Source organism: Sinocyclocheilus grahami, unplaced genomic scaffold (assembly GCF_001515645.1).
Source record: "Sinocyclocheilus grahami isolate Dianchi unplaced genomic scaffold, SAMN03320097.WGS_v1.1 scaffold54.1, whole genome shotgun sequence".
In the NCBI taxonomy this organism is placed as follows: domain Eukaryota; kingdom Metazoa; phylum Chordata; class Actinopteri; order Cypriniformes; family Cyprinidae; genus Sinocyclocheilus; species Sinocyclocheilus grahami.
Genome location: NW_015505233.1, coordinates 6,268,028 through 6,293,800, shown reverse-complemented (window position 1 = coordinate 6,293,800; position 25,773 = coordinate 6,268,028). Strand labels below are relative to the sequence as shown.

General features: G+C 37.6%; 5 protein-coding genes and 1 long non-coding RNA gene across 9 annotated transcripts; 4 read left to right on the top strand and 2 right to left on the bottom strand.

The window, feature by feature from the left end:
* The first annotated feature begins 270 nt into the window (after positions 1-270).
* gale (UDP-galactose-4-epimerase) lies at positions 271-4,614 on the top strand. Of its 2 annotated transcripts, none has more exons than XM_016269871.1 (11): positions 271-397; positions 810-939; positions 1,344-1,456; positions 1,982-2,095; positions 2,284-2,460; positions 2,530-2,643; positions 2,740-2,806; positions 3,650-3,735; positions 3,830-3,907; positions 4,060-4,174; positions 4,294-4,614. In XM_016269871.1, the coding sequence occupies exons 2-11, from the start codon at positions 819-821 to the stop codon at positions 4,356-4,358; spliced, it is 1,050 nt and encodes a 349-aa protein (XP_016125357.1). In that variant the 5' UTR covers positions 271-397; positions 810-818; the 3' UTR covers positions 4,359-4,614. The 2 variants fall into 2 exon arrangements, with proteins under 2 accessions (XP_016125357.1, XP_016125354.1); XM_016269868.1 differs by having other exon boundaries at positions 1,341-1,456.
* Positions 4,615-4,960: 346 nt separating this feature from the next.
* LOC107583714 (uncharacterized) lies at positions 4,961-5,955 on the top strand. The gene is made up of 4 exons (XR_001609063.1): positions 4,961-5,048; positions 5,143-5,220; positions 5,373-5,487; positions 5,607-5,955. It is a non-coding gene; the product is annotated as an uncharacterized lncRNA (long non-coding RNA).
* Positions 5,956-6,456: 501 nt separating this feature from the next.
* LOC107583661 (zinc finger and BTB domain-containing protein 8A.2-like) lies at positions 6,457-8,910 on the top strand. Its single transcript, XM_016269943.1, has 4 exons — positions 6,457-6,521; positions 6,975-7,099; positions 7,843-8,012; positions 8,261-8,910. Exons 1-4 carry the CDS (start codon positions 6,457-6,459, stop codon positions 8,579-8,581), a joined length of 681 nt encoding a protein of 226 aa, XP_016125429.1. The 3' UTR covers positions 8,582-8,910.
* Positions 8,911-9,487: 577 nt separating this feature from the next.
* On the top strand, positions 9,488-13,580 carry LOC107583590 (hydroxymethylglutaryl-CoA lyase, mitochondrial-like). Of its 2 annotated transcripts, none has more exons than XM_016269867.1 (8): positions 9,488-9,606; positions 9,821-9,910; positions 10,234-10,341; positions 10,461-10,556; positions 10,669-10,817; positions 10,918-11,170; positions 12,182-12,307; positions 13,045-13,580. In XM_016269867.1, the coding sequence occupies exons 1-8, from the start codon at positions 9,508-9,510 to the stop codon at positions 13,144-13,146; spliced, it is 1,023 nt and encodes a 340-aa protein (XP_016125353.1). In that variant the 5' UTR covers positions 9,488-9,507; the 3' UTR covers positions 13,147-13,580. The 2 variants fall into 2 exon arrangements, with proteins under 2 accessions (XP_016125353.1, XP_016125352.1); XM_016269866.1 differs by lacking the exon at positions 13,045-13,580 and adding an exon at positions 11,601-11,751 and having other exon boundaries at positions 12,182-12,257.
* Positions 13,581-15,806: 2,226 nt separating this feature from the next.
* Positions 15,807-19,574, bottom strand: LOC107583587 (gap junction beta-3 protein-like). Its single transcript, XM_016269863.1, has 2 exons — positions 19,129-19,574; positions 15,807-17,801 (listed from the first exon to the last, which is right to left on the bottom strand). The coding sequence occupies exon 2, from the start codon at positions 17,718-17,720 to the stop codon at positions 16,788-16,790; it is 933 nt and encodes a 310-aa protein (XP_016125349.1). The 5' UTR covers positions 17,721-17,801; positions 19,129-19,574; the 3' UTR covers positions 15,807-16,787.
* Positions 19,575-21,443: 1,869 nt separating this feature from the next.
* Positions 21,444-24,862, bottom strand: LOC107583588 (gap junction beta-4 protein-like). 2 transcript variants are annotated; one of them, XM_016269864.1, is made up of 3 exons: positions 24,780-24,862; positions 23,213-24,007; positions 21,444-21,589 (listed from the first exon to the last, which is right to left on the bottom strand). In XM_016269864.1, the coding sequence occupies exons 2-3, from the start codon at positions 23,961-23,963 to the stop codon at positions 21,519-21,521; spliced, it is 822 nt and encodes a 273-aa protein (XP_016125350.1). In that variant the 5' UTR covers positions 23,964-24,007; positions 24,780-24,862; the 3' UTR covers positions 21,444-21,518. The 2 variants fall into 2 exon arrangements, with proteins under 2 accessions (XP_016125350.1, XP_016125351.1); XM_016269865.1 differs by lacking the exon at positions 21,444-21,589 and having other exon boundaries at positions 22,748-24,007; positions 24,784-24,853.
* Positions 24,863-25,773: the final 911 nt, after the last annotated feature.

Sequence of the window (25,773 nt, the reverse complement as noted above, 5' to 3'; positions counted from 1 at the left end):
CATAAATATATATTACTTAGTTAAATGTCTTCTAGTGCACTCCCTCCTTATTTATATTGGCTTGTATTGGTCTTCATACCGGACACTGATCTCCTTCTAGTCGCTATTTTAAAAAAATCTGCATGAAAGAATACTGTTGTAATAAATAAATAATAACAAGAAATAAATACATACATACTTGAACCGTATTTTACCAAAATATGAGGGACTTTTTCTTTGAAAGGGAATTACTCAGCACATACGTTATTGACTTCACACACTTCCACGTGTCCCTGAAACCAGGAAGAGAGAATGAATAAACCAAACAGACTCAGTGAACTGTTCGCCTGTCACTGAACTGCCTGCTGTCACCCGCGGGTCCCCCAATAACCCTCATTGATCCCCATTCATCAGCACGGTGAGTGTGAATACATCTGAATGTGAGCTGTTGTTATGCTTATGTTGCATTGTTTGTTTTGTTCTGACGGCTAAGAGATCTTACTTTACTCCTCCAGTCAGGTGACTTTCAAAGTCTTACTGTGTTTTATAATATCAGTGTAGTCCGTGAATACCAGTGTAGTCAGACTGAATTGAACTAAGCTCTTGAACGTTTGGGGATCTTGGTGACTTTTAAATGCTACGATGTGCTTCGCATTAATGAAAGCGCTCCTTTCATATAAAGTGAAACAGGATGCTGCAGGTGAAGGTAAAGCCACGTAGTTCACTTACAGGTTGAGTAAGAATAGAACACACCCACATACCTGTTAACAATGAACCAGTAATTACAATAGCCTAACTCATGTGGCTATCTTTTTTAATCTGTGCTGAAGGCTCTCAACATGCGTCAGAAGATCTTGGTGACAGGAGGAGGTGGATACATTGGCAGCCACTGTGTTGTGGAGCTCATAGAGGCTGGTTATCACCCTGTGGTCATCGATAACTTCAGTAATGCTGTCAGAGGTAAACAGACTTCAATAAATCACACATAGTGAAGAAGGGATTTGGTGGTACACTGAACACACAGGGACCCTTTTCAGTAAATCTTGCTGCATTACAAAGAGCCTCAGAAATATCCGGCACACACAGTGAGCCCTTGTGGACTATATGTAGTATTTGCTGGGTGAAGCAATCTATAGTCTCAGTAACGAAACTTTTTTTAAATATGAAATTAAATATTTTATAAATAATATGCATTCATTTTTATATTTAATTTCATTTATAAAAACAATGTTTTGCTTAATTTATTGTAATATTGTTAACTTTGCTTTTAAATTTAGGACAAACCCTTTATATTTCAAATTTAAATTAATGTTTCCTGTTTTTTATGTCTGTCATTCTTTGTGGATGTGTGTTTTGTTGAGGAGAGGGTGATGTTCCAGAGAGCTTGCGGAGAATAGAGAAGTTTCTGAAAACTCAGATTGAGTTCCATGAGCTGGACCTTCTGGATAAACCTGGATTGGAGAAAATATTCAAAAAGGTAAAAATAAATATACACTCTTTTATTTTTTATATTACATTTAATCTTTTTCGTATCCGTTACTTGCTTTGTATAATGAAATCTAATTACTGTTCTACATTGAGCCACAACATGTCTCCGGTTTTCTTCTCATTTTTTTATACATTTATTTTATTATTATTTTTATTGTTACTTAGCCACAACATGTCTACGTTCTATTTTACAATCTTTATATTTTTATATAGTTTATTTTGTATGTATTTTTTTTCAGCCACAAAATGTATGCTATTTTTATTTGATTGCTTATAGTTTTATACTTTTTATTTGTTTTTTATTATTATTTATATTTGTATATATTTAATACATTTTGAAACAGGATGGATGATAGATAGAAAGAAAGAAAGAAAGAAAATAATAACAAACAAACATGTTTTTTCTTGCCAAAACCTGACTGGAAACCTGCTTTCAGAACTTGCCTGGTGAAATAATGTGTAACAGCGCCCCTTAGTGGCTAATGGAGTTCATTGTTTCCTCTCTGTGTCCCAGCACTCCTTCTATGCAGTGATGCACTTTGCAGGACTGAAAGCTGTGGGTGAATCAGTAGAACAGCCTTTACGATACTACAGAGTCAATCTCACAGGAACCATCAATCTGCTGGAGGTAAGAATTGTGTCTAAATTGTTGGTATGTATTTGCATGGATTGCCATTATGCATTATATTTATGCATGGAGTGTCCATATGAATCTTTGAACTGATTGTTACAGATTCAGTACAGTTTGGAGTCTGTGTGTGCATGTTAGTGCTTAAGGCATGCCTTACTGTCTGTGGCCCTGTGTGTCTGAATCAGGTGATGCAGTCTCATGGAGTGCGTAATCTGGTATTCAGCAGCTCCGCCACCGTCTATGGAGACCCCCAGAAACTCCCCATTGATGAGCAGCATCCAGTGGGTGGCTGCACAAACCCCTATGGCAAGACCAAGTACTTCATAGAGGAAATGATCAGGGACCAGTGCACAGCAGAGAAGGTAGCTGACCGCTCTCTCATGACACTTTTGACTCTGTGGCAGGTTTGTGACTGATAAAATGTCTTGCAGGATTGGAATGCTGTGCTGCTCAGGTACTTCAATCCCATTGGTGCTCACATCTCGGGACAGATTGGTGAAGATCCACAGGGAATCCCAAACAACCTTCTGCCTTACGTTGCCCAGGTAACCCGTTTGACCACTTAAGGTCTAGAAGAGCCTTGTGTGTGTGTGCCTGTGTTTATTGTAACGGATGTTGTTCTTTCTCACTGTGTACTGCAGGTGGCTGTTGGCAGAAGAAAACATCTCAATGTGTTTGGAAATGACTACAGCACACCTGATGGAACAGGTGATGAGAGATGGTTTTCAGCATGCTATTTCTGCCATAACTCTCTGATTTTCTCTGATTTACGTACTAGGTTTGGATTTGTAATTCGTTTTTTAATTGTTTTTAGGTTTTTAATTGTATTTTCTCAACCTGTTTTCATTTTTGTTAGTTTTCTTTATTGTTAGTTTAAGTCATTACTGTTAACTAAAACTATTAAACACTGTTTTGGTTAAATTAAACAAAGCTGAAATCAAATATAAATATTACATAAACTGAAACGAAATTTTGGAATGTTGCCTTGGCCACTAATTTAAATAAAATAAGTTGAAGTACTAAAACTAAGACTAAAACTGAAATAAAAATAAATTAAAGCATTGGAATATTATTATTGAATAACTAACAAAATTATATATAATTATATAGTTGTATATGCATAATACTAAAATAACACTGGTTTTAGTTGGTGGTGGTGTTTTTTTTTTTTTGGTCAGAGTTTTCTAGTTTCAGTTTATTCCGTTTTTATTTTAGTAGTTTGTGCTATCATTAAAACACTTATCATTTCAAATATTAATGCTGTTAAATTTCTAAGCTATGGCTAATGTTTTTGCTATGCAGTGGCATTTTCATGATTAATGCTGGTGGGCTGTAAAGGTTTCAAGTTTTATAATATACTATGTCTCTAAAACTAAAATTTATTTGTATTATTATTATTATTTTAGTTAGTTTTGGAGTATTAAAAATGTTTATTTTCAGTTTCTTCCTAGTTATGTTGGTTTTTATTTCAGTTAATAGGAATGTTTCCATTTTCTTTTCATTTTAGTTTTCAGTAATGACAATATCACTGATTCCTTTATTTCTGGGTAGGTGTGAGAGACTACATCCATGTTGTTGACTTGGCAAAGGGGCACATTGCTGCCGTCAGGAAACTGAAGGACAACTGTGGGTGTAAAGTATGACTTTTTTTACTTCCTCTTTAATGTACTCCATTTTCACATCCTTTTTTTTTCTTCTCAGTTTTACATTTCTGTGTTGGTCTCTGTGTAGGTTTATAATCTGGGCACAGGTACAGGTTACTCAGTGCTGCAGATGGTGAATGCCATGGAAAAAGCTTCAGGTCGAAAGGTGAGGCGTAAACCTGCTGTGGTCCAAAGCAGACACACATTTTGTTTAGCCTTAATGAAATCTCATTATGATGTTTATATTGCAATAATTTTTTTTGGGGGGGGGGATCTGACATTCTCTTTAATGCTATAGTATTTTTCTTCTGGTCCCAGATTTCCTATCAGATTGCACCTCGACGCAGCGGTGATGTGGCCTCCTGCTATGCAGATCCAACTCTGGCGGAGAAAGAGCTGGGCTGGAAGGCTGAATTCGGCCTGGAGAGGATGTGTAAGTGTGAATTGAAATCATTTTAATTCTGCAACGTGCATAAGTAGATAAGAGTGTAATGAGGTGTGAAGTACTGACGGCTCATGATTAATCAGACTTTTTTTTTTCTAATCACACAGGTGAGGATCTGTGGCGCTGGCAATCCCAGAATCCCACAGGATTCAGTAATGGAACACAGTCTTAAAACTGGATGAATGCAGAATGTTTCTTACGGAAATAAGGGAATTGCACACATGGCAAAAAAAACAAACAAAGCCAAAGTGGGACCATGAAGTCTTTCATTTTGTAAGAATTATATGTAAAATCATCATATTACAAGAAACTTGAAGCTAAACAAATGATTTTATCAAATTTAAAATCTGTCTCTTTTGTTTTCTAATGTCCTCCATTTTCGTGTAATCTCACTTTTATCAAAGTACACTGAATGGTTCATTTCTAATCTAGAATTTTAGTAGTTTGTGCTATCATTAAAACACTTATCATTTCAAATATTAATGCTGTTAAATTTCTAAGCTATGGCTAATGTTTTTGCTATGCAGTGGCATTTTCATGATTAATGCTGGTGGGCTGTAAAGGTTTCAAGTTTTATAATATACTATGTCTCTAAAACTAAAATTTATTTGTATTATTATTATTATTTTAGTTAGTTTTGGAGTATTAAAAATGTTTATTTTCAGTTTCTTCCTAGTTATGTTGGTTTTTATTTCAGTTAATAGGAATGTTTCCATTTTCTTTTCATTTTAGTTTTCAGTAATGACAATATCACTGATTCCTTTATTTCTGGGTAGGTGTGAGAGACTACATCCATGTTGTTGACTTGGCAAAGGGGCACATTGCTGCCGTCAGGAAACTGAAGGACAACTGTGGGTGTAAAGTATGACTTTTTTTACTTCCTCTTTAATGTACTCCATTTTCACATCCTTTTTTTTTCTTCTCAGTTTTACATTTCTGTGTTGGTCTCTGTGTAGGTTTATAATCTGGGCACAGGTACAGGTTACTCAGTGCTGCAGATGGTGAATGCCATGGAAAAAGCTTCAGGTCGAAAGGTGAGGCGTAAACCTGCTGTGGTCCAAAGCAGACACACATTTTGTTTAGCCTTAATGAAATCTCATTATGATGTTTATATTGCAATAATTTTTTTTGGGGGGGGGGATCTGACATTCTCTTTAATGCTATAGTATTTTTCTTCTGGTCCCAGATTTCCTATCAGATTGCACCTCGACGCAGCGGTGATGTGGCCTCCTGCTATGCAGATCCAACTCTGGCGGAGAAAGAGCTGGGCTGGAAGGCTGAATTCGGCCTGGAGAGGATGTGTAAGTGTGAATTGAAATCATTTTAATTCTGCAATGTGCATAAGTAGATAAGAGTGTAATGAGGTGTGAAGTACTGACGGCTCATGATTAATCAGACTTTTTTTTTTCTAATCACACAGGTGAGGATCTGTGGCGCTGGCAATCCCAGAATCCCACAGGATTCAGTAATGGAACACAGTCTTAAAACTGGATGAATGCAGAATGTTTCTTACGGAAATAAGGGAATTGCACACATGGCAAAAAAAACAAACAAAGCCAAAGTGGGACCATGAAGTCTTTCATTTTGTAAGAATTATATGTAAAATCATCATATTACAAGAAACTTGAAGCTAAACAAATGATTTTATCAAATTTAAAATCTGTCTCTTTTGTTTTCTAATGTCCTCCATTTTCGTGTAATCTCACTTTTATCAAAGTACACTGAATGGTTCATTTCTAATCTAGAATTATTTATACTTCCTTGTCAGTATGAAATAATAAAAAATGATTTTGCTTATTTAGAAATAACTTCTGTGTTATTGTGTGTCCAACTGAATTTTTTCAGCATTGTACCGATTGTTCATTTAACAGTTCTGTATACAATTGGTTTTTGTTTGTTTGGTTTTTTTTTTACATGTTTTTTGTCAGCACTCGCTTGTTAGACTCACTGTGCGTAACGAACATCGTGCACTGTCAAATCAATGGCGCTGTTTCCTATTAGACGAAAGGGTCAACGTAAGTGCTGAAAAACATCAAATGAGACATTTTTTCATTTTCAAGGCCAGAACCTGCTAATATAAATAAATCGGGTTTGCTGTGCGGGGCGCGTGTGCTTTAAGCGGTTCTCCGGTCCCGGGCGCACCGGACACCCACGTCAGCAAAACGTTTTTCCAGCACAAACGGGTTTCGGTCTTTCGGGCAAAGCAGGAAGTGAAAGCCGTTCGCCCTGATAACAAAAGCTGGAGAAATACATCCAAAGTAGGCTAAGAAATGGAGATGGTTTGTGAAAGTGGGACATGTCGACCGTACCGGAGTGCGGGTGACGCGGGGCATCTGTGAGTATTATGTTTAAGAGACTGGGGGGAAACGGTGCCCGGGTGAAGAGGGTGGGCGACGGGGACCAGCGCGAGGCTCAGCGCCAACCCGCGGGTCGCCCGAGCTCAGGTGATACGAAATATGAAAAGGCGATGAAGGTGCTTGCAAAGCCGGGTGTTTTGCGTTTTAAAATCTAGTCTGGAGCGTTTCCAGCTGAGATCGGTTCGGTGGGCGGCTCTCCGCGGACGACAGGGCTCCCGTCAGAAACCACCCCAACGCCTCTTTCCCCTTATCTGACAGGGTTTATTCGTAATGTAAGAAATGATATGCCTGGTTAATGTTTAAATGTCCTTTTAGTGAATCACAGGCGAGTGTGCGCGTTATCTCAGGTAGGCTATTACTTTCTTTCTCCGGCGGGCGTTTTTTGCACATATAGGGCGCAGTGACTTTAATTTTATAACTGGCTTTTCTAGAGAAGACACTTCTCTCATTGACCTGCAGGGGGTGGTATCACACTGCTCTCAGAAAGCAGACGAACTGTACACCAACCTTCCGTCTATTCCGTCTATTGTTGGGGTAGTTGGGGTGTTTAATAAAGGTGAGCACAAAACTGCAGATATTGTACATATATAGTTTGGGGTCAGTACATTTTTTTTTTTTATGAATACTTCTATTTAACAAGGATGCATTAAAATTATCAATAGTGACAGTAAAAACCTTTTCATTGTTACAAAAAATCAACTTCAAATAAAAGCTGCTTTTAAACTTTACATTCGTTAATACATCATGAAAAAAAGGTATCAAAGTTTCCACAAAAATGGATTTCCAGACCTAATCAGCATTAGAATGATTTATGAAGAATTTTGTGACACTGGAGTAATGATGCTGAAAATGTCGCTTTTACAGCGTTGCAATCACAGGAATAAATCGTTTTTTTCTTATTAGAATAATATTGTACAGTAATACTGCCTTCACATACATATATATATATATAATCATATAAAATCTATTCATACATTTGTGCATTAGGATGAAGGAGAAAAACATTTATTAAAAAAATTATTTTGTCCTCCAGCAAGAATTTCTCTGCCTCCACAATAAAACATTTTCTATGTTCATATTGCACAAATCCAAATGCCATTTTGCAATTAAGAGCCATTCAAGGTTTTAAACAACAGTCAAAACTTGGATAGAAGTTAATAATGTTAAACATTTCTCCTTTAGGCCTTTTTCTTCCAAAACAAGAGATGTTTTGATTTTAAATAGGCTTTCAAATAGTCATTTGATGTGGTGATGCATGAAAGGGATCTAACAGTCCATGTCTGCCTCTCTCTGTCTCAGATTCCACTCCCTCTATGCGTTACAAATGTCCATTCTGCACGCACACAGTAAAGAGAAAGGCCGATCTGAAGCGTCATCTCCGCTGTCACACAGGTGAGCGTCCTTATCCCTGTCAGGCCTGCAGCAAACGTTTCACTCGCCTGGAACACCTGCGCAGCCATTTTGAGACGGTGAGAAACACACTCAGCTTCACACATGTCTGGTCCATTAACACCTCCACAGGCTGTACATCCACATGCTACTGTTGGTCATTAATTCATATCTTGTACTGTGTATGATGATCACATTAAGTCATGGCTGAATTAAGTCAAGTGTAATGGATGTAATTTAACATAATTACCTATTTTTTCAGGCTGTCAAATAAAATCATTAATGTGGTATCTTAAACATCCCCCGTGTTATCACTTGTGTTCCACAGATCCATCAGGCCCGTAAGCTGGTGTGCAGGAAGTGCAAACGGCATGTAACTGAAGTCACTGGGCGAGTGGTAAGCGAGGGAACCCGCAAATACAGGCTGTGTGATGTTTGCATTCAAGAGAGCGGCTACAGTGAGTTGATCACTGATGGGACGGATGGAATTGAGGACAAGGAAGGCCTGTTGTTGGGTGTTGAAGAGGACATGAGTGAGAACAGGCAAATCGCATGGGTCATGGATGACGATGACCTTGCAGAAGATTCCGGAGCAGATCTTATAATCCAGGAAGTGGAGGACAGCGACGAGGAAGCCAGTGGAAAGTGATGATGTGCTTGTGGTTGTGTGTGAAAGGGGGAATGGGCTAGAGCTGTCTTCCTGGCAGTTTATGGTCTGTTAAGGGAAATGATTGTGCGTTTTTGTACAAATAAAAACACTTTCTCATTGAAAATCTAAAGTATTAAAATATAACTGCTTTTATAAAAGTACAAGTATATTTCTGTAATTAAAGTATATTTAGTTTAATTCAAAAAGGCATTTATTGGCAGAATGGCAATGCGGAAATTTAATTTAGATAGGCTACAGGGCTGATACAATGGGACAGAATTTTCTGTAATAAAAAACAAATCTGCAATATCCTAGTTTTGACTTTCAATTTTCACAGCAGTTTTATGTTTTCACATTAACTATATTAACTATATACATTTACTACAACTTTAGTTAATGCCAAGGTTTACATATGTAATTTAATAAACTATGCTGCATGGAGTCCACGTGACATACTTTGTGTGATGTGTAACAGACTCATTTATTTATTTAAAACAAGTTATATTTGTTACCAGTCACAGGCTCAACATAAACTTTGTCTAAATAAAATATTGTATGTATGAATATGTGTTTTTGTTTCACTCTCTATATATCATCTTTGCCATTTGTCTTATTTTGACAGAACATTATTTGTGTTTTGATTATTTGGTCTAAAGGAAATATATTTTATACACATACAGTTTATATCATTGGCATTTAACCAGAATTTTGAAAAGGGTAATACATTGCCTTATTCTAACTTTATACCGACATTTAACACAACCTCTTGGATTTTTTCACTTTTTGGACAAACAAGAAAAACATTCAGCTATTAGAGCCCCGATGACAGATTGGTGCCGAGCCTCTAGAAATCTGATCCCGTGTTATCGCGAGATCTAAATCCATATATGAGCTAATGACGTCAGGGCGAATCGGGGCGTGTGAAGATGGCGGCGCTCATGATGAGACTTGGTCCAGGTTCTTTCGGTTCTGCTCGGGTTCACAGACCTGCTCTGTTCTCCGCTGCTGCCGCAATACTGAGATCCGTAAGTTCACGCGAGTGCTTTTCTGAATGTGACGATGTTACGTGGTTTGTGTTTACCTAAATTAATTAAATTACGAATGACATAGCCTTCATGTTTATACTATTTTGCGTGCATGTGTATATTTGTCTAACGTTACTCGTGTGTGTGTGTGTGTGTGTGTGTGTGTGTGTGTGTGTGTGTGTGTGTGTGTGTGTGTGTGTGAGTGATCTGACAGGTCAGTGTGTCTGCCACACAGTCAATCTCATTGCCAGAGATGGTTAAGATTGTAGAGGTTGGACCCCGAGACGGACTTCAGAATGAGAAGGTCAAGCGTTTTCTGTGATTCTGAATTAACCTGCATCAACACCCAGCATGACAGCTCTGTGTTGTGGGATTAAACACTTCTGTTTTATGTTTGCCAACTGTCAAACCCTGTTGACACATAGTGAATAGTTATTTCAGAAGGTTTGTCCTGGAAGTATCATGGAATTTCAAAGGTGTGATTTCCAGGTCTGGATAATGGAAATGAGTAAAATAGTAAAAGTCATTGAAATGTGTCACATATGATGATGGAAAAGTTCTGGAAACCATGTAAAGTGAAATACAAGCGCTGTATCATTTCTGTTAATCAAACTCTGCATCCATCAGACCGTCGTTCCAACAGAGGTGAAGATCTGTCTGATTGATATGCTCTCAGAGGCAGGACTTCCTGTCATTGAGGCCACAAGTTTTGTTTCACCTAAATGGGTCCCTCAGGTGAGATGCAGCATACGCCATCAAAGCCTGCAAACATTTAATAAACAAACTCTCACAACATGAAATAAAACACTGTAAAGAGAGAGAATGATGAGAGATTGGCTGCATTTGATTGGCAGATGGCCGATCAAGAGGAAGTGATGCGTGGCCTCCACAAGAAACCTGGCGTGAACTACCCTGTTCTGACCCCTAATCTGAAGGGATTCCAGGCTGCTGTGAGTGAAATACAGCACAGACTGTTATGTGCTAGTGCTATATTAAATATGTTTATTTATATACTACCATTCAAAAGTTTGGAGTTAGTAAGAAATATATTTATAATCTCAGATGAAGGCTGGTGCAAAAGAGGTGGCAATATTTGGTGCTGCATCAGAGCTCTTCAGTAAGAAGAACATAAACTGTTCAGTGGATGAGAGTCTTGTGCGCTTTGAGGAGGTGATGAGAGCAGCCAATCAAGAGGGGGTTCCTGTGAGAGGGTAAGACACCTGCCGATTGCACATTTCAGTGTCTCAGTAATTTTTCCATAACCCAGTGCTCTTATTTCAGAAAAATCTTCTCTTTCTCTGTTATTCCCAGCTATGTGTCATGTGTGCTGGGTTGTCCATATGAAGGGACGGTATCGCCGAACAAAGTGGCAGAGGTGGCTAAGCGACTGTATTCCATGGGCTGCTATGAGATTTCTCTTGGCGATACTATCGGAGTGGGCACTCCGGGTGGCATGACGGAGATGTTGAATGCCGTGAAGAAAGAGGTTCCTGTGGAGGCTTTAGCAGTTCACTGTCATGACACTTATGGACAAGCACTCGCTAACATACTTGTAGCATTACAGGTATGGAAGTGCGTGGAATACTCTGCCTGTCTGTCTTGATTTATATTTTTACCATATTCATAGTGGTTTACTGTCTGTCGAGACCTGTCCTTATACTGAATCTTTAGTGACACAAATGCCTTGCGTGCATACTATCCATTCTCACCTTTTCATTTTTCGCGTTCTTAAAATGAGCAACACACCTTTGTAGGGCTGTGCAATTAATCGCATGCGATCGTCAAGCGCATCTCGTCAGTAAAGCCGGTTCCGTGATTGGTAGTAAATCGCCATCACCTGCTTTCAGATGGAGCTGCATTTAATACACAGAGCCGTAGTTCACTGAAGAGCTAGGCAATATCGCGTTCATAATCGAATGCGATTCATCTGCGATTATGAACGCGATATTGCCTAATTATTGCCCTACACTTTTGTTTTATGTGTTCTTTTCTAGAATGGGGTAAGTGTCGTGGATTCATCCGTTGCAGGGCTGGGCGGCTGCCCTTATGCCCAAGGGGCTTCTGGGAATGTTGCAACTGAAGATGTGGTCTATATGCTGCACGGACTGGGAATAAGCACTCGCTAACATACTTGTAGCATTACAGGTATGGAAGTGCGTGGAATACTCTGCCTGTCTGTCTTGATTTATATTTTTACCATATTCATAGTGGTTTACTGTCTGTCGAGACCTGTCCTTATACTGAATCTTTAGTGACACAAATGCCTTGCGTGCATACTATCCATTCTCACCTTTTCATTTTTCGCGTTCTTAAAATGAGCAACACACCTTTGTAGGGCTGTGCAATTAATCGCATGCGATCGTCAAGCGCATCTCGTCAGTAAAGCCGGTTCCGTGATTGGTAGTAAATCGCCATCACCTGCTTTCAGATGGAGCAGCATTTAATACACAGAGCCGTAGTTCACTGAAGAGCTAGGCAATATCGCGTTCATAATCAAATGCGATTCATCTGCGATTATGAACGCGATATTGCCTAATTATTGCCCTACACTTTTGTTTTATGTGTTCTTTTCTAGAATGGGGTAAGTGTCGTGGATTCATCCGTTGCAGGGCTGGGCGGCTGCCCTTATGCCCAAGGGGCTTCTGGGAATGTTGCAACTGAAGATGTGGTCTATATGCTGCACGGACTGGGAATCCATACTGTAAGTACAGGACTGTGTCTGTGTCACATCTAAATCTTAATCTCACAGTCAAATCTATCAGCAGTCTGGATTCTTTAAGAAAATTCTGATCTGTAAATGCTGACCTAAAACAACTTCCTTTAATAGGGAACGTCATGCTTAAATCATGACTGATTTTGCTGAATTATGGTTTAACTTCTCATAAATTCACAGGCTTTCTATAAAGTATGCTACTATTCCAATTTTGGAATTGGTAAGAGTTTTTTTTATTTATTTTTTTTTTTTAAGTGTTTTTAAAAGAAGTCTCTTTTGCTCACTAAGGCTGCATTAATCTGAATAACAATTCTGCTCCACTAAGCAAGACCCTTAATCCCTGCTGTTTTCAAGGCAGAAGTTTCTGAATCTACCCAAGACTGGTAGTAATATTATGTAGTAATAGTAATATTATGAAATATTACAATATAAAATAACTGTTTTCTATTTTAATAAATTTGAAAATGTAATTTATGTGATGCCAAAGCTGAATTTTCAGCAGCCAGTACTCCAGTCTTCAGTGTCACGAGAAACACGTGGGGTCAGAGAATGAATGGAAAGTAGTCATAAAATAATTACATTATACTTTAAGAAAATAAAAATGTCACAAATACTACTGGGCCTCTGGGTATAAAACGAAATAATAATGTAAAAAATATATATAATAATAATAATAATAAAAAACAGTTATACCACACATTTAAGCTGTAGTTTCTTTGTTTTAGGGAGTGGACCTGCCCAAACTGTTGGACGCTGGCTCATACATCTGTCATTCACTCAACAGGAAGACAAATTCAAAAGTAGCTCAGGCCTCCAGCAAGCTCTGAAGTCTTCTTTCTCTTTATGGAGATTATAGTCTCTGGTATGATGACATTACTCTTTTGGAGCTCACACTACATAACCCCTTAGTACGCAATGAAATCTCTTCATTTATAAAATTTTTCAAATAAGTATTTCTAAACACAGTGGAGCTGGACATTGGGGATCAGTGCATCCATTCTCTACTGTGAATGTCTAGTGAAAAGGGTGCTTGTGAGCTCATATCAACCAATATTCACAACCACAGACCCAAACTGTTCTCTTGTGCCTTGATTTCTGATGAAAGTCAATCTTTGTATATGTGTATTTCTAATAAATTAATTAAATATTTTACATAGTGCTGAAGCAAGATCGTTTGATGCCTAAAGGCAATAAATTCCAGAAGGGGACGTTATTTGACTTTGCAGAATATTATGAATCTAGATGAAGATGTTTTGCTGGTTAGACTATTGCCTACGTACCAACAAATAATATACATTCTTGTTTAGATCATCAGAAGGCGAATTCATAGATACTAAACAAGCTATATGTAAGGTTATATGAATGAGTGGTTTATCGTAAGCATGAATAAAAATAGTCTATAATACAACAGATTAATACAAAACAGCAATAATACACACAATGGCCTGAAGAAAATGTGTGTTCATTCAAAGAAAAGGTTTTCCTATGAATTAATTAGTAGAACAGTCCATTTCTCCTGTGCATTTGTACCCCTTGTTTCTGGAGAAAGCAGAATGAGAGCCGGCTCGCATTCCACAAGGTTGTAAATGTATCGGGTTACCATGAAACCAGGGTCTTGTTCGGCGTCCTGGGGTGTTACAAAGTATTTGTGAAAACAAAATATATATTATGTGTTGGAGTGGTCCAGACGCTACATCTCTCAGAATGAGATGTCACAAATGGTTTTAAATATGACATCCTCATACTTGTGTCCGTGTATGCTTTTTGACTCATTTTGAAGACTGAAATATCTGTCATTACCAGACAAAAGCATTATTATGCTGGTAATCATAACAAACCCATTATAATGAAAAGACTCATGGAACTTCAGATACATCAGATAATAATGCACCATTATGTTTACTGATTAATTTTGTTACTCGCCAGGAAAAAACATGAATAATTTAAGCTTTTTCCATGCTAAGGAAAATCCCTTTACTCTGCAGGTTTGTTGATGCCTGTGAATTTCCTTTAATTTATTGTAGAGACATGTCTTGTGTGTGCAACAACTTATCGTTTCTATTTGTATTGTTAACTGACATTATTGTATGATTTTTTTTTTTGCTTCACACTTTATCTTTAGTGTGTATGATGTTTACTAGAGGATTATTAATTTTAATGATTAAAGACAAGGAGAAATGTGAATTTATGCATCCTTATGCAATGTGCCAAACTTCTCTTTCAGGTATACTTTTACCGATTAGGCTGACAACTGAATTTTTCATAATAGTAACAAACATAAAACTGTATCCTTCTTGCCAAAAGGAAAGAAACCATTTTAGTTACATAAAGTACTTCTGTTATCGGTTGAAGACTGATTAACTGGATCAACAAGTCTGCACATTTACGCATTTTGTTTGACATCATACAACCACCCTCAAAAACATATTTTACAAATGTATGCATGACTAAGACCAAAAAAGTGAGTAATAATTTTTGTACATTGATCAGGAAGTGACGTCCTGTTAATGCAAGGCTGTGCATGAAAATATTTGATTACTTAGGGGAAAAAAAGTAGTTCTCAATATATTAATTATTTATATATTATATTTTTATGAATAAAAAAATTAAGTTTATGTATCCAAACGTTCACGTAGCTGTACGGAGTAGGCATTATGATACATTCCAGAGATTTTGAACCATTCAGATGCTAACTGTAATAGCAGGTAAACTTTTAAATCAGGCAAAGCATAGACAAAGAATCCCACTGTCATTCAAAATTTTGGGGTAAGTAAGATTGTTTTATGTTTGTGAAAGACATCTCTTATGCTCACCAAGGCCATCAGTCACATGATCCTTCTGAAATCATTCTGATATGCTAATTCGGTGCTCAAGAAACATTTCTCGCCACAGTTGACAACGATTCAACAGTTCAGTGTTGTTGCAAACCATGTTACATTTTTCTCACAGTATTTTGATAAATAGAAAGCTCAAAAAGCATCTATTTGAAATATTTTTGTATCAATATAAAAGTATTTACTGTCACTTTTGATCAATTTAAGGCATCCATAAAAGTATTAAAACTCTCAGTGACCCCAAACATTTGAATGGTTTTGCAAAGATTTGAAATAGATCAGTGTAAATTAATCAGTATTACATAAGTTCTGACAAAGGATAGTGAATAATGATTTTCATGTTCCATGTTCTCAAAGTTAATTGAAGTTGTTTAGCCACTTCCTTAAATCTGTTTCCTCTTTGATTTAAATCTGGTCATGATTTGAGCTATTGCTTTTTCACATCAAAATAATCTTTAAAATGTGACAAAATGGCTAATTTTGTACTTTATTTATACAGTATCAAAATTAATAAACTTTAAAAGCTTCCTCATTTACAATATCGTCAAATAGTATATGTCATACAAAAGAAGAACTCCATTTTGGCAATTTTATGAAAAACATGAAAGAAATTCATATGGTAATTTGTCAGTGCATTGATTCATTTTTGATACAAAGGCAGGGTGTGCAGCATAATGAAAAATCTCAGTTAAATATGTAACAATCTTAACAGCAAGTCTGAGCAAAGTCAAACTCTTGCAAATGCTTGCCACGTGTAGATCAGATGCGTTTAGTCCACAGTCTACAGTAAAGTTACAACAAATAATGGAAGAAAAACTTTCCCTGATTGCCCATCTTGTGGACACTGTTATATTTTATATACCTCCCATTTTTCCAGCATAAGAATTTAAGTTCAGATAGAGTTCAGGTGTGTTTGCATATAGACATCCACTATGATCTCTATGAAACTCAAAGTTGGAACAGCTTCAACTTTTAAACTTTGTTCTGATCTTTATAACAAATACCAGGACATTGAGAAATGAGACAACGTAAACAATGACACCCATGAGGCATTTTCATTACGTCTTCTAACATACAATGAACTCCACTCTTCCTCCTATCTTTTAGTGTGTGTGTGAAGGTGGAAGTGGGTTTTGTATGCAAGGTGTGTTCTCCATGAATGCCTTCCTGGTTACTTGATAACTCTTGAGCTTTTTCATGGGTTTTCACCTTTGCACTTTTTAAGAAATTAATGAGAGGAATGAATCAGAGAGCAATGCATTCAGTCCCCATTAATTCTTAGGATCATGGCAGTTATGCAGTACTTTGAGCTGAAGTTGAAGCCTGAAGGAACTAGGCTCTTAATCAAACGACTCCAGGTCTGAACCCAGGTACCAGTGTTATCACAATCCTGGTTGATCTCCACTAAGCAAGACACTTAATCCCTGCTGTTTCCAAGGCAAAAGTTTCTGAAATCTGGCATATAGAATTTCACGAACCATCTGCCAAATAACAAACACTCAAGAAGACTGGCAGTTTTATAGGTCTTGATGGACGATGAAAGATTTTGAGACTGTCCAGATATTCAAAGTTTGTTTTATGCCCCCAGATCACTCTGTGAATACTTGATGGAGAAGGAAACATGGAAACATTCTTCAAAGTATATCAGACTGTATCTTGTACATGGGTACTGAGAGGTTTGGAGCAGAAGCTCTCATGTCTACACTCGATCTGTAGGCTGGCTTAAATATTGGCTTGAGTTCAGATTTAAACTGTGGTTTAGACCCAGGTTTATACTCAGGCTTAAAGTCTGGTTTAGACTCTATTTTAACCTTGGGTTTGCTGTCCAATTCATGCATAGGAATGGTGCAGTTGCTGTCCTCGTCTCGGTATTGTCCATTAAGCGGTGTGCTGCTTCTTTGGTGCCTCTTACACTTGTTGGCACATCGAATGACGCGTTTGGAGATCAGGTAGATGATCTCACAGACACTGAGCACTATGCAAAGAGCTGAAGCTCCAACCATGAAGTAGGTGAAGACTCTTTTCTCTGTGGGTCGTCCAATGTAACAGTCCACAATGTTGGGACATGGCTGGACCTCACACTTCACCAGCCGTGGCAGGTAGAAACTGTCATAAATGTGATGGAGAATGTACAGGAAGGTGATCTCGATGCCAGTCTTGACAAAAAGGCTGATCAGGTACGTCCACCACAGTCCACCGTGTTTCTTCCCCGTGTTGTCGTAGAGCTTGGCTTTTTCACCGTGCTTCTCACGGTACTTGCGTTCGCACTCGTCACGGTACTTCACGTGCATTACCACCATCAGTGATGGACAGGTGACGAAGATGAGCTGTAGGGCCCACAGTCGGATGTGGGAAATGGGGAAGAAGTGGTCATAGCAGACGTTTGCGCAGCCCGGCTGCTTGGTGTTGCAGTCAAAGTCTTTCTGGTCATCGCCCCAAACTTTCTCAGCCGCTACAACGTAAACCATCACCCTGAACACAAAAACCACTGAGAGCCAGATCCGGCCAAATGCAGTGGAGTATTTATTCACCCCACTGAGCAGGGCTTGAAAAGTCTTCCAGTCCATGGCTCAGAGTATGGCCAAGTCACACTTGGTGTCCTCTGATCCTCTTTAACACTGAATATCTCTGATGAAGAATACAGCAACCTGAAAATGAAAAAAAAATCACAATGAGTGAACTCATTCAAAACAACTTCTTGTATTTAAAAGCAACATGGTGGGATAGGTTTCTCACCCTCATGTTATTCCAATATACTGAAAAGGTGATTTATTTATTTATTTATTTTTTAAGGCCACTCTCATCCATAGGAATGGATTATGATGATTTTGGGAATTGGGGGATTTTAGGCCCTGAATGATATTTTCATTAATTGAACTGATTCGATTCTTCCTGAATCTGACTCAGTGATCTGATCACAGCAATTAGTAGATCACTTGAGGTGAGGATTAAAGCAAATAATTACTTAATTTTCAGTCTGTTAGTCACAGAATGCTATTATTGTATGACTTCAGAAGACTTGAAATATCTAGTGCACAAGTCGTATGGATCACTTTTATGATGCATTCATGGTTTCTTTTATTCTATTTTGGAGCTTGATGCACATAACAAATCAAACAGGTTTAAATGGACATGAAGGAGTGTAAATTATGACAATTTTATTTAGTTAGTTGTGTGTGAACTATCCCTTTAAATGCTTTAGAATGGTGTATGCTCAAATCATAAAATGCTTCTCGCAAGATAGGCCATCACGCCATTCATCATCTTCATCATCTTCATCAGAAAAGGCAAACAAAATCATTGCTCTATATTTTTTTATATCAGTTTTAGTGCTTTGCCTTTAAAACACATCCTCCATATAATGTTTTACTCAAACGAATGGATGTGCCATCAGCTCTAACATTTGATGATATTTTAAGTTGGCTATGTGTTGAATCTACGGCTGAGTCCTGCTGTTTTATGTCAACTGTAATCAAAAAAGTCAAACCAGTGCCGATCTCTTTCTCGCTACTTTGTGTCTTCAATTTCTTTGTATATCAGCGGTTGTCGTTTTTAATTGTCAATGGCAGTTAAGTTGTTCTCCAGCATTGTAATGATCAAATATTGCAATGCTTTTCTTCTTTTGAAAACGCAGGCATATTTGTAATAATGTACCATATTAAACGGCGCATAAAATCGCCACTAAATATAGATTTCACATTAAAAAAAAAGATCAACCGACAACAATCTTACACGCAAGTTTAATTGCTACCTTAGGCTATACTTTAAAAAAAAGTTCAACCACTTTGCCTTTAATTAGGCTACTAATCAGAAAAATCGATTCAATCGAGTAGAAATGACAGCTCAAAGCAAGTGAACGGAAACAAGGATGTTCTCATGTAAACATGTTTATAGCGCGAATGCTGACGAGTTGATTGTCATTTGAACAATGTGAATCGTTTCTAAAATTTCACAAAAACAATGTTTATTACTTACTTTGGATGTATCTTTTCTCTTGTAATTCAGCGGCTGTTAAACTCTTTTCTGAAATCCTGTTTGTTTGGCTTCCCTGTGGATCTGGTTTGGTAGCACGCCTCAGTGAGGGTGGAGTTCAGTATCCAGACTAGAGGACAGCTTTGCCATAAACCTCTTACTTTCAGATAGCAAGCTAATTAAATACATATTTGTATGTAAAATGCTCTCTCAAAATCATCATGCCTTTCTGTGCATTGTCTTAAATGCCCAGTGTAGGGAACAGAGGACTGTTCTGTTTATGAAGTTACAGTGTTATGTCTAAAATGACTGTGATATGACTCCATAAAAGTTTTTTTTTGTATAATGTTAATATTATGGTACTGCATTGTCTTTTATGCAACAAATAGTAAACCCTTGCCTGTGAAGCCTAGTAACATTTTCCATCTTATTGTACAATAAATAAGACTCCCTTTGTTTGGACAGCTCTGTCAAGTATACACTGCGTGTTAGTGGTTTGTGGTGTTGCCAATGTCTGCAGGCGGCTTCTCCATGTTCAAACTTGTCCATGAATGTCTGTGCTCCATAGTCACGTAAAGGACCACACCTCATCCTAAACAACAGCTTTAGAAATGTTTTTTTGCTTAGAAACTTGTTGTGGGTCTCTGGAGGCATACTGTAGCTTAAATATTTAATATATATTGGCACCTTTTTAGTGTTGTGTCAAGAATCCGGTATACCAATTATTTTGTGTAATTAAAGTTAATATGTTCCAAGTAACCCGTGGCTTAGGTCTGGGATGCAGGAAATCCTTTTTGAAAAAGCTCTTTGGTGTGGATATGAATTTATGTCAGCTTGATTCTCCTTATGTGCAACAGTTTTAGCTAGTGGTGGGAATCTAATGGTTAAGGATTTGTGCTGGTAATACAAAAGACTGTCGGTTTGATTCCAAGTAAACCAGAAGTGGAGTTTTCCACAGGAAAAGTCTCTGTGGTTCTTTTTCATCAAAGCTTGAGAAATTCTTGTCGGTCACACGTGTGAAGCCCTCTGACTCACTGCTAAAACCTCTGCAGGATGATGATTCATTCTCTGAATCAGGTATCAAAAGAGCTGTAGTTTTATAATTTGCTCTATAATTTTGTCATGAGGATCGCCAGTCTTACCCGTTATTCAGGCCATGTGTTCTGTCTGAACTGGTTTACACTGGTTTATGTGGGGGAATGGTTAACTTCAATTGGATTTGCATACTGAATTTGAACTTTTGTGATAGATTTCTAGCAACAAAAAATTAGTTAAACATGCACCAGGTTTGCTAAGTGCATATACAGTACATATGGTTAGCAATTGTTGATGCTGATATTTATGGATTAAAGTGACGTTAACGATGATGAAAAGAGACAGAGAGGAAGCACAAGCACAATGAACAGGGAGTGGAATGTTGGTTGCGTTAAAAATGGAAAAGGACTCGTCGGATCGGTTTCCACGCCTTAAGAATGTAGATGTGACTCACAAAACCTGCTTCAACACGAATTAACTACATCTACCCTGCCTTTCACTACACAGAGGTTATGGAGATATCAAGAAACGGAGAGAGACAGGCCAAACCAGGCCTGGAGGGACATGGAGGGACGTTTTTGTTGTCTTGGGGCACTTTTGTGTACTGAAAAGAGTGAAGACCTGAATGGTGTAACAGGAATACACCTGAAATACAATCCAGTTGCTAAACAGCACGAGGATTAGTTTAAGAAAAGTGGTTTGTTATTCCACAGTGCAACAGGAATCTGAAAATGTAAAGACAGGATTGGCCAAATGCCCCAACATTGAGAGAATTTATGGAAAACCATTTTTATGAATTATGAGTATATATATATATATATATATATATATGTATGTGTGTGTGTGACCCTGGACCACAAAACCAATCTTAAGTCGCTGGGTTATAATTTTAGCAATAGCCAAAACAACATTGTATGGGTCAAAACTATCAATTTTTCTTTTATGCCAAAAATCATTAGGATATTAAGTAAAGATCATGTTCCATGAAGATATTTTGTGAATTTCCTACCGTAAATATATCAAAACTTAATTTCTGATTAGTAATATGCATTACTAAGAACTTCATTTGGACAACTTTAAAGGCGATTTTCTCAGTATTTTGATTTTTTTGCACCCTCAGATTCCAGATTTTCAAATAGTTGTATCTCGGCCAAATATTGTCCTATCCTAACAAACCATACATATTCAGCTTTCAGATGATGTATAAAACTCAATTTCGAAAAATGTATTGTTAAGACTGGTTTTGTGGTCCAGGGTCACATATGTGTGTACATACATATGTATATGTTCATTTATTAACTGAAGAGCATTAAAAAATGAAATAAGAACATTTGTTTTCTCATTTTATCTTGCAATTTTCAAACTTGGTGTGAATCCAAATGAAATGTCATGCCGACAAAGCACATGTTTATCGCTGCTATTTTCATTCATTTAATTTCAACTGGTTTCAAAAGTAAAAGTTTTCATCTGCATCCTGATTTTAACAGACATCACTGATTTAAACGAGCAGCAGATTGTAAGAAAATAAAAAGCAGATTTTAATGTATCTCAAAATGTAAACAACTCTAAACACAGTAATTAGGAAAGAATGCTGAAAGGTTAGCATACAAACAGGATTTCTATCCTCGGAGGATGTTTACTTTTCTGGATATGTTCATCAGTGAATGAAAAACTCTCTCATACACACACACAGGCAAGTCAATTGCCTTATTTGAATTTGATCATCTGGCAGTGTTGAGCATTTATCAATAAATTCTTGGAAGACATTAGATTGGAGCACCACAGTTTAAGCACACATTAGCATACACACACACACACACACCAGCCAATATACAAAACAGTAACTCAGCAAAAATGATGACAAAATATTGAATAGTAATAATAAAAAATAAAATACAGTAAACTGTTTTGTACAAATTTGTAAACAAACAAATTCAAAATTACATTCAAATTTAAGTATAAATTAGGGTTCACTATTTACTGTAGGTGGATTTGAGGATGTCTGTTTGTAAAAATGTGTTGAGTTTAACAGCATGCACTTAAATATATGGAGAAGAAATTTAGACTCTGTATGTGATATGCATGCTGTTCTCACATCCAAAAGAAAGATATCATTTTAAAAGCATAATTAATTTCCAGCTATGGAAGCCTGTTTCCACCTCAGAGTAAAAATAAAAATTGTCAGATAAAGTTTAATAGTTCAACGAGAGATATAGCCATATGAAATATAGTCACATTGCAATGTTGCAGTTACAAGATGTCACATTGCACCATATAAAGTCACATTGTGAGTCACAATTGGGAAAATTAAAGGGACAGTTTACCCGAAAATAAAAATTCTGTCATCATTTACTCACTCGAACATCAGTGCAAACCTGTGAAAGTTCATGCATACCATGAAAGTCATCAGTGTTCAGTGTTGTTTTGCACCGCACTGACTTTCACTGTGTGGACAAAAACTGTTGAAACATTATTCAAAATATGAAAAGAAGGTTTTACAGGTTTGGAACGACATGAGGATGAGTAAATGATGACAGAATTTTTATTTTTGGGTGAACAATTTTTCAAGTCACATTGTGAGTTAAAAAAAATTGATAAATGTGTACTATGTAATTAATAGTAATTATTGTAATTACTTGGGCTTATACCATCTGTATTGTATTTGCTTAGTTTAAAGTGCCCGTTGGTGTTGGTGTTTTGGATCTTGGACTAACAGAAGCCACACCACACCCAAAACCCTGAAGAGACTTGCTTTAGTCAAATTAAAGACTGCGTCATCCTGAATGCTGACATTTTGACCCCTATAAACTTTTGAAATGTACAATGTTATTTATCAGGCCTCAACTTTCCAGCAAAAAGATCCAGTGGATATAGGGCAAGCATACAAGCTGCATCCTCTACTGCCAACCGTCCACTGAGTTGGTCATGTTTGCGTTCACATCGTGGTGAACATGAGGAACATTTTCCATCTCTCTGAGTGAAAGTATTTTCCAAGCTCATGCTTTTTAGGATGAGATGACCACATAGTATGCTGGCGCTGGCTGGCCTTTGCTTGCCAGTTTCTTGCTGTTTGAATCTAAATTAGTATTTGAGCTCCTCATGTTAGCGATGGACCTTGCCTTGTTTATCTGCCGTGAGCCCTGCATCCTGTGGATACATTCAAAGCAGCGTTTGCCCACCAGGTAGAGGATTTCGCAGAGGGAGAGCAGGATGCACACAAGACTTGTCACCACCATGAAGATGGTGAAGATACGCTTCTCTGTGGGCCGAGAGATGAAGCAATCAACCACATTAGGGCAGGGACGCTCAGAACACTTCACCATGGTGGGGAAGTCATAGCCCTCATAGATGTGATACAGGAGATACACGAAGGTCACATCCACTCCCATTTTAAAAACCAGCGAGAGGACGTATGTCCACCAAAGACCACCACGCTTCTTTCCAGTGTTGGCATACAACCGCTGACAGCCCTCGCCATTTTTGAGGCGGTGCTTCCGCTCGCGTTCCTCACGATAGGCCACATGCAGCACCACGAGGAACGACGGACAGGTGACGAAGATGAGCTGCAGCGCCCACAGACGTATGTGGGACACCGGGAAGAAGTGGTCGTAGCAAACGTTATGGCAGCCAGGCTGAGCAGTGTTACACGTAAAGTCTTTCTGCTCATCGCCCCATACCTTCTCCGCAGCTACGACGAAGACCATGACCCTGAAAAGGAAGACTATGGACAGCCAGACACGGCCGAATGCGGTGGAGTACTTGTTGACCCCACTCAGGAGACCCTGAAGAAAAGCCCAATTCATGGCACCCGTGAGCGTTCAGGTTATCTCACCTGAATACCTCTCACCTGATAGGGAGGGGAGCAGAGAGAGAGAGAGAGACAAAAGAAACGTAACGTTACATAAAAATTCACTTGGGTGGTTTCTGTTATACAAAGTTAAACTACACACTTCTGTGATGATTCACATTTTTTTTTATCTTTACCCCTTTAGAAAAATGGAGAAGCCCTTTTAGAAAGATGGAGAAGGGACCACTGTTATATAATGTATACAATTTTAAGTCAAGCTTATAACATGCAGTGCCTTATTAATATATTTACATACTTTATGTACAAACTAGGCTATTTAAAAATCGCCAGTGATGCACACATTCAAATACATATTATTTTACTTAATACATTTCAATGAGGAATGTATAATGTTTACGTAACGTTACATATTTCATCATTTTTATATCATAAAAGTAGTTATGAACAAACAATAATTAGGCCTAGATCGAAGAAGACAGTAATAAGGTACAATTTAGAATCAAACATAAAAACGCCCGTGTTAAAGTTTCCACATTCAGGCAAGTGGTTCTGGTAGAAAAATATATTTCCACTTTTTTTTAGGAATGATGTTAAACGGAATAAATATATTTAGAAGCAGTTTTTATAACGATGTGTATTGTATACAATCCCGACCATTTTAAACTGTCTATTACTCTGTTCACAAACCTATAAACTTAAACGTTTTTGACTGTAAGCTTAAAAAAAAACTTACGGAAAGTGAAACATAATCTATACATTTATACCAAATGTATTAGTCGAACAAACAAACGTAAGATTATTTAGTGTATACTTACAGTCTGAGAACTCGCAGTTGTCTACAGTGCAGTCGGAACGCCGTGATTGTCTTGTTTGTAGCAGTCTGGCGAACTGCGGGCGTGAAACTCAACTGACACGTGTGATGAACTGAACAGCGACGCCACCTAGTGGACAACCTCATAAGCGACGCTTTGACGCCACCTGGAGGAGAGCAGTAGACGAGCCAAGCAGCAGCTCCGCTTTGAGCTGAACACTATAAATCAGTTATGCCGATTAAATCTAAAATAAATATTGACCCATTTAGTCCTTTTATTTATAATCAATACATTTACACAACCTTTGGTTAAGCATTTAGAAAATTACTTTACAGAAATGGCACTTACAAACAACAATTTCTACATGATGAAATTGTTTAGTCAATCATACTGAGGAGACAAGTTGCTCAAGTTTAGGAATAGGAATGTTGTCCCATTCTTGTCTAATACAGGCTTCTAGTTGCTCGACTGTCTTAGGTCTTCTGTGTCGCATCTTCCTCTTTATGATGCGCCAAATGTTTTCCATCGGTGAAAGATCTGGACTGCAGGCTGGCCATTTCAGTACCCGGATCCTTCTACGCAGCCATGATGTTGTAATTGATGCAGTATGTCAACTTTTTTGGAATTGGGTTTGTACTTCAGTCTGTGTGCATTGAATTTATTTAATACACGAGTTTCACAATTTGAGTTGAATTACTGAAATAAATGAACTTTTCCACGACATTCTAATTTGAGATGCACCTGTGTGTGTATATATATATATATAGTGAGAGAGAGTTAATATCTTTCTATTGCAATATAGTTCAGTTGACTAGTTTTAACTATTTGAAAAGTTATCTAATAATGCTGATAATACACTAAAAAAAATTAGAGCACAGTAAGCAGTAGTTTTCCACATGTATTTTTTCACCCAGGTGTTTTACTTGTATTTTGACTTTTGCACTGCATTGGGTTGTGTTTCAGGGTTAACAGAAATGCTCATAATATTAATGG

Bases quoted from the DNA above. Each gene is read 5' to 3' on its own strand.
- gale (XM_016269868.1), top strand. From the start codon at position 819: ATGCGTCAGAAGATCTTGGTGACAGGAGGAGGTGGATACATTGGCAGC. The intron at 940-1,340 runs GTAAACAGACTT...TGTTTTGTTGAG, and splicing joins CTTCAGTAATGCTGTCAGAG to GAGAGGGTGATGTTCCAGAG. The intron at 3,908-4,059 runs GTGAGGCGTAAA...TTCTGGTCCCAG, and splicing joins AAAAAGCTTCAGGTCGAAAG to ATTTCCTATCAGATTGCACC.
- LOC107583590 (XM_016269867.1), top strand. From the start codon at position 9,508: ATGGCGGCGCTCATGATGAGACTTGGTCCAGGTTCTTTCGGTTCTGCT. The intron at 10,818-10,917 runs GTAAGACACCTG...TGTTATTCCCAG, and splicing joins GAGGGGGTTCCTGTGAGAGG to CTATGTGTCATGTGTGCTGG. The intron at 11,171-12,181 runs GTATGGAAGTGC...GTTCTTTTCTAG, and splicing joins ACATACTTGTAGCATTACAG to AATGGGGTAAGTGTCGTGGA.
- LOC107583587 (XM_016269863.1), bottom strand. From the start codon at position 17,720: ATGGACTGGAAGACTTTTCAAGCCCTGCTCAGTGGGGTGAATAAATAC.
- LOC107583661 (XM_016269943.1), top strand. From the start codon at position 6,457: ATGGAGATGGTTTGTGAAAGTGGGACATGTCGACCGTACCGGAGTGCG. The intron at 6,522-6,974 runs GTGAGTATTATG...TGGCTTTTCTAG, and splicing joins GCGGGTGACGCGGGGCATCT to AGAAGACACTTCTCTCATTG. The intron at 7,100-7,842 runs GTGAGCACAAAA...TCTCTGTCTCAG, and splicing joins AGTTGGGGTGTTTAATAAAG to ATTCCACTCCCTCTATGCGT.
- LOC107583588 (XM_016269864.1), bottom strand. From the start codon at position 23,963: ATGAATTGGGCTTTTCTTCAGGGTCTCCTGAGTGGGGTCAACAAGTAC. The intron at 21,590-23,212 runs GCAAAGGCCAGC...TTGAAATTAAAT, and splicing joins AAACAGCAAGAAACTGGCAA to GAATGAAAATAGCAGCGATA.